Here is a 7,257-nt window from a genome sequence, read left to right as displayed (position 1 = left end):
TGCACTCCAGTCTGGGTGACAGAGTGAGACTCCAACTCAAAAAAAAAAAAAAAAAAGAATGAGAAGGGCAGTAATTAAGGTAGTGCTATGCTGGCATAAGGATAGACCTACAAAGGGCCCCCCCAAAAAAACAGAGTTACAGTACACTTGAAATTTGTTCCTCCAGATCAAACGGTCAACCAGTTTTTATCTGGAAATTTTGAGAAGGCTGTGTGACGATTTGCAGAAGAAAAGCCTAGAGTTATGGCAAACAGGTGACTGGTTCTTCCACCATGACAACACACCTTCCCACATCGTGCTGAGTGCTCAGCAGTTCTGACCAAAAAACAACATGACCCCCATGGCTCCACCCTCACTATTCACTCAGTCTCGTCCTGAGCAACTTTTTTTGTTTCCCCTGGATGAAAAAAGTCCTCAAAGGGCAATGTTTTGCCAGTGTGGAAGAGGTGAAACAGACAGTGGCAGGAGCACTAAAAGGCATCAAAATCAACGATTTCAAAAACTGTTTTGAGCAGTTTCCTCTGCTCTCAGTAGGTATATTACATCACACAAAGTTGTTTGATGGTGACTGAAGTTTAAACATGTAAGAATAAATACACAATTTTTAAAATAAATAAATTCCAGTTCTTTTTGGGTCTCCCTCATGTAGATCACTGGGATAGAATTGAGAGTCCAGCAATAAACCCTCAACTTTATGGCTGCTTCAACATTAACAAGAGGCTAAGTTCAATGGGAAAAGAATGTTCTTCAGCAAATGGTGCTGAGACAGCTGAAAACCCACAAGCCAAAGAATGAGGTTGGGCCCTTTCCTCCACTCCATTCAAAAGTGAACTCCAAACAATCACAGACCTAAATATGAGAACTGAAACTATAAAACTCTTGAAATAAAACATAGGCGCAAATATTTGTGGCCTTGGATTAGGCAGTAGTTTCTTAGATAAGACATCAAATACACAAGCAACAAAAGAAATAAATACATTGGATTTTATCAAAATTGAAAACTTTTGTGCTGTTAACAGTGCCATCAAGAAGTTGAGAAGGCAACTGAGAAAATGAGAAAAAATAATTGCAAATAGTATATGATAAGGAACTTGTATACAGAATATATAAAGAAATCCTACAACTCAATGATAAAAAGAAATAATTCAGTTTAAAAATGGGCAGCTATGCATCAAAGGACACAGTCAACAGAAAAAAGGCAGCAGTTGGAATGGGAGAAAATACTTGCAAATCATACAGGGATGCCAAAAAATGTATACACATTTACAAACGTTATACTTAAAATATGTATACATTTTTTTTGGCACCACCATATTTGATAAAAGTCATCTAGAATATATAAAGGACTCCAACTCAATAACAGAACAACCCAATTGAATATATAAAGGACTCCTACTCAATAACAGAACAACCCAATTGAAAAATAAGCAAAAACCTCAAACAGACGTTTCTCCAAAGAAGTTATCAGATGGTCAATAAACACATGAAGAGGTGCTCAGCATCACTGATGATTAGGGAAATCCAAATCAAAACCATAGTGCACTGCCACCCCACGCCCATTAGGATGCCTTAAAAAAATGTAGAAAATAATAAGTGTTGACAAAGATGTAAAGAAAATGAAACACTTGTATACTGTTGATGGTAACATAAAATGGTGCAGCTGCTGTGGAAAACAGTAAGGCGGTTCTTCCAGAAATTAAAAAGAATTGCCACATGATCCAGCAATTTCACTTCTAGATATATACCCAAAAGAATTGAAAGCAGGGCTAAAGAGATACTTGTCCACCCAAGTTCATAACAGCATTACTCACAATAGCCAACTGTCCATCGATAGCTGAATGGATAAAATGTGGTATATCTGCACAATGGAATATTATTCAGCCTTTAAAAGGAAAAAAATTTTTACACATGCACAACATGGATGAACCTTAAGTACATTATGCTAAGTGAAATAAGCCAGTCACAAAAGGAAAGATACTGTGTGATTCTACTTACATGTGGAATCATCGTGACAGAAAGTAGATGAGTGGTTTCCAGGAGCTAGAAAGAAGAGATAATGGAGAATGACTGCTAGTGAGTACAGGGTTTCTTTTAAGTTAATGAAAATGTTCTGAATTTAGTCAGTAATAACGGCTACACTACTTTGGATATACTAAAAATCATTGCATCATACATTTTTAAATGAGTGGACTTGACAGTATGTAAATTATGTCTTAGAAAAGCTGTTACCAAAAAGATCAAAAGTGGAAAAGGAAATAACTTTATTATTATGATTCAGATCTTTCCTCAAAACAGCTAAAATTATCTTTCCTGTCCCCAGGAGTACCAGGCTCACACTTTGGAAACATTGTTTCAGTTTAATTATAAATACAAATAAAAGCCGGGCTCGGTGGCTCAGCCTGCAATCCCAGCGCTTTGGGAGGCTGAGATGAGTGGATGGCCTGAGCCCGCGGGTTCGAGACCCACCTGGGCAACTTGGCGAGACCTCATCTCTACAATAAGTCAAAAATCAGCCGGGCATGGTAGCGCGCGCCTGTAGTTCCAGCTACTTGGAAGGCTGAGGCGGAAGGATTGCCGGAGCCCAGCAGGTCGAGGCTGCAGTGGCTGGGAGCGGCCACTGCACTCCAGTCTGGGTGACAGAGTGAGACTCCAACTTAAAAAATACAAATAAAAGCCGGGCTCGGTGGCTCAGCCTGCAATCCCAGCGCTTTGGGAGGCTGAGATGAGTGGATGGCCTGAGCCCGCGGGTTCGAGACCCACCTGGGCAACTTGGCGAGACCTCATCTCTACAATAAGTCAAAAATCAGCCGGGCATGGTAGCGCGCGCCTGTAGTTCCAGCTACTTGGAAGGCTGAGGCGGAAGGATTGCCGGAGCCCAGCAGGTCGAGGCTGCAGTGGCTGGGAGCGGCCACTGCACTCCAGTCTGGGTGACAGAGTGAGACTCCAACTTAAAAAATACAAATAAAAGCCGGGCTCGGTGGCTCAGCCTGCAATCCCAGCGCTTTGGGAGGCTGAGATGAGTGGATGGCCTGAGCCCGCGGGTTCGAGACCCACCTGGGCAACTTGGCGAGACCTCATCTCTACAATAAGTCAAAAATCAGCCGGGCATGGTAGCGCGCGCCTGTAGTTCCAGCTACTTGGAAGGCTGAGGCGGAAGGATTGCCGGAGCCCAGCAGGTCGAGGCTGCAGTGGCTGGGAGCGGCCACTGCACTCCAGTCTGGGTGACAGAGTGAGACTCCAACTTAAAAAATACAAATAAAAGCCGGGCTCGGTGGCTCAGCCTGCAATCCCAGCGCTTTGGGAGGCTGAGATGAGTGGATGGCCTGAGCCCGCGGGTTCGAGACCCACCTGGGCAACTTGGCGAGACCTCATCTCTACAATAAGTCAAAAATCAGCCGGGCATGGTAGCGCGCGCCTGTAGTTCCAGCTACTTGGAAGGCTGAGGCGGAAGGATTGCCGGAGCCCAGCAGGTCGAGGCTGCAGTGGCTGGGAGCGGCCACTGCACTCCAGTCTGGGTGACAGAGTGAGACTCCAACTTAAAAAATACAAATAAAAGCCGGGCTCGGTGGCTCAGCCTGCAATCCCAGCGCTTTGGGAGGCTGAGATGAGTGGATGGCCTGAGCCCGCGGGTTCGAGACCCACCTGGGCAACTTGGCGAGACCTCATCTCTACAATAAGTCAAAAATCAGCCGGGCATGGTAGCGCGCGCCTGTAGTTCCAGCTACTTGGAAGGCTGAGGCGGAAGGATTGCCGGAGCCCAGCAGGTCGAGGCTGCAGTGGCTGGGAGCGGCCACTGCACTCCAGTCTGGGTGACAGAGTGAGACTCCAACTCAAATAAATACATACATACATACAAATAAAACCACTGTGTCGTCCTCCTGGACAACGTTTTCCTAAGACTAGGTAATCCCACAGTTGTTGCTCATCTTTGAGCCTTTTGGGATCATAAAAGGGGAAACCACCTGATATACTTAGGTCTCAGGCAAGGACCTATGTGGGTGTTTCTGCCATACTTACCCATGAAAGATCTTGTCAATGCAAGATACATTAAAATAGCTAAGAGTGGTGATTTTTAAAATAGCTGTAATGTTTGATTGCTGCATAATTGTTTGAAGAGATAAGGAAATGCCCTTTCAGTTTGCTACCAGTGTTAGCTAAGAGACTCATTCCAGACTATTCCACCCAACCTTAACTCTTTCTGTGGAAATAGGGTGGAGCACAGAGGAGAGATAGTAGTGGCTGCTTCTCAGCAGTTCTTGCAAATGGGTTTATGATCATCTTTCTTGACTGAGAAGAGGCGCAATTTCTTGAAGAGTAGGCATGCCCCCCTGAGAGAAAATTAAAACTGCATCTCTACATGGTCCCTAATTTTAATAAATGTCATACTTGTATTTAATATTTCAATTGTATCAGGAAAAAATATGAACAATTAGAACTGGAACTAAAATATGGTGTGCTTGACAGTTTTCTTTTGTCTTGGTGCTTGTGTTGCTTTCTATATAAAGCTCCTGTTGGAACACCAGGATGCGATCGCCCCTGAGAAAAATGACTTACTGAGTGAGTTGCTGGGGTTGCTAGGAGAGGTACCTACCGTGGAATCTTTTCTTGGTAAGAGTTTGTTCCTTCTACTTATCCCTTCATTTCTTTTTGTTTGTTTGTTTGTTTTGAGTTGGAGTCTCACTCTGTCGCCCAGACTGGAGTACAGTGGCTGCTCCCAGCCACTGCAGCCTTGACCTGCTGGGCTCTGGCGATCCTTCTACCTCAGCCTTCCGAGTAGCCGGAATTACAGGCATGCGCTACCATGCCTGGCTGATTTTTTGATTTATTATAGAGATGCGGTCTTGCCAAGTTGCCCAGGCGGGTCTTGAACCCGCGGGCTCAGGCAATCCACTCACCTCAGCCTCCCAAAACACGGGATTACAGGCTGAGCCCCCGAGCCCAGCTCCCTTCATTTCTGTTGAGTTGTTTTGGTTGGTGGTTTGCCTCTCCTGTCCTAGATACAGTAAGTTTTTGGAACTTAATGCTTACGTTATTTAAAGGTTAATAACTATACTTGCCCTTTCCTGCAGTAGGAGCTCTGTAATTGATAGTGTCCTAGATTGTAAAACAGCATGGTACTCTTGAAAGCAAACTCCAGTTACACCAAAAGGGGCATGTCAACTTGCGTCATAAAGAAAACATCATGAAAGAACCAAATGTTAAATCGGAAAATGAGAAATTCCCTACTCTGTTTTCTAAGGATTTCTTGTATAAAGTTCTCTATTTTAGTAATTCATTCATATTTGGAATATCTATATCCCAGGTCATTTCAGTGTTTCAGTCAAATATTTTAAAAGCCACTTGAGCTGTAGCAGAATGTGAGTACTGTGAAGACCGGAATCTCTCATCCGACTACTGAGCCTCACCTTCCCCAGAACCTTTGCCTTACGTAGTTGATGCCGTCATTAAATGAGTGGACTAAAAGAATCGTACTATTCTGTTTTGTTTTTTCTACAGGGGAAGGAGCAGTTGACCCCAATGACCCTAACAAGGCAGATACACTAAACCAGCTCTCAAAGACTGAGATTTCTCTTTTTTTGACCAGCAAATATGACATAGAGGATGGTGAAGCTATAGATGGACGAAGCCTCATGATCAAGTAGGTTTGGGGTTTAAAGGGCACATGTCTGCAAATACATGCATTAAGCCGTGCAAATTCAAATAAATAAGCCCCACATAATTTACTTAAAATCTGTGAATATTGAAATCTATTATGTTATCCATCAAACATCTAACCAGAGGATATAGGCTCTTTATACTTTAGGAAGGGGCTAAATATTATAATAGCTTACAAAGCCTGCCTTGGTTTGTAGTTTTCCATGTAGTAATTTGATTCCTTTCCTTTAGGAAATGATCAGCTTATGAAAAGTCTTAGGTAACTGAAAGGAAATCTCTATTACAGAGTGGTCAAAAGATTAGTGAGGAAATTCATTTAACCAAACTTAATTTCTGATATAAAATGATAATGTAAAAAGGCACACTTGTGGTAAGACACTATGATAGCATCTGGTTTATTGGCCTTCTTTTTTGTTAAACTAATCCTGGGTATGTTTACCAGCTTTGACTTTATCTATGTCCTACTTCCTGCCCTCAGTGATTTCAAGTGAGCCATTTACACTTTAAATAATGCTGTATTTTTTCCATCAAGACCTCGTGCATATTCCATGTCAATCCTTTACACACAGAGTAAGAAAGAGAATGAGATACAGGATACAATGCCATAAATCAAAAGCACATGTTCAGCGAACAGTACAGTTTTCATGAACTTATATAAACAAAAGAGTGCACGTCAGCACATGAGAACAGTTGTATATGGGAGTGAGGCAGAGACTGGAAGTGGTAAAGGGAGCAAAAATGCGTTGAAGCAACACTTCACACATAACTTCCTGGCTATGTGTCCTGCGTTCTGAGGTTGTTTCTGTCTGTAGTAAGAGCTTTCTGTCCTGCCAGTGACATGCTGAAGTGTGAACAAAGACGGCATTCATTTCCACTTGATTTTTGACTGATATTCAGTCACCTATGAAAACAGCAAAAAGTGTTTCCTCAATGTGCTGTGTTGTGATACATGCTTCTTCTGTTAGGCTTATTTTGTCCTCATATCATATGTAAGGCTTCATTCATTCATGTGGCAGATGTTTGAGTTCCTCCTGAGTGTTCACACACTGGATGTGTGGCGGGAGATACCCCGATAAGCAACCCAGTACCAGCCTCTACCTTCTCGGGTGGAGAGCTGAGCTGCAGGACTGGGACACATCCCTGGGCTCACAAGAGTTGAAGGCAGTTCTTTTTGACTACGCATTACCAAGTCAGGCTGACCTTTTAGGAAGACAGTTCAGGGCAAGGCAATTGAGAAAAGGAGGGAGCCTTCACTGCCTGGGTTCCTCTGAGCAAGCGCCAGTTATAAAGGTCACTAGAACTTCAGATTGAGTGGTGCCACCATGAAATTACCTTATCAACTTTGGCCTTAGAAATAATAGGAAGAGATTTTTTTCTTAATTAGTTTTATCTGTTATTTGAACACCGTTTTCTAAATACAGTCAGCTCAAATGCCTGCATTAATGAATGGGAGTCACAATCTGGGTAGTCCAAAATATTAAATAATCAGAATATCATATATATTTGTGTTTATTTCTGAACATAGGTCTCCATGATTCTTCAAATTCTTGGAATTCATTTTTTTTTTTTTTTAATTTTTTTTTGAGTTGCAGTCTCACTCTG

The 7,257-nt window shown here is 42.6% G+C and overlaps 1 protein-coding gene across 3 annotated transcripts in view; it reads left to right on the top strand.

Annotated features, from left to right (window-relative positions):
• The window catches only part of LOC103268749 (ras GTPase-activating-like protein IQGAP2), a 114,757-nt gene that overhangs the window by 82,642 nt on the left and 24,858 nt on the right, over nt 1-7,257 (top strand). For all 3 annotated transcript variants that reach the window (XM_008066361.1, XM_008066353.1, XM_008066349.2), the window contains 2 exons: nt 4,506-4,608; nt 5,497-5,638. In XM_008066361.1, the coding sequence (XP_008064552.1) occupies nt 4,506-4,608; nt 5,497-5,638 (245 nt within the window). The remainder of the gene's footprint in view (nt 1-4,505; nt 4,609-5,496; nt 5,639-7,257) is intronic.

Source organism: Carlito syrichta, unplaced genomic scaffold, assembly GCF_000164805.1.
Source record: "Carlito syrichta isolate Samal-C Ts95f unplaced genomic scaffold, Tarsius_syrichta-2.0.1 Scaffold104879, whole genome shotgun sequence".
In the NCBI taxonomy this organism is placed as follows: Eukaryota; Metazoa; Chordata; class Mammalia; order Primates; family Tarsiidae; genus Carlito; species Carlito syrichta.
The sequence above is the reverse complement of the archived record's forward strand: the minus strand, read 5'-3'. Positions and strand labels throughout refer to the sequence as shown.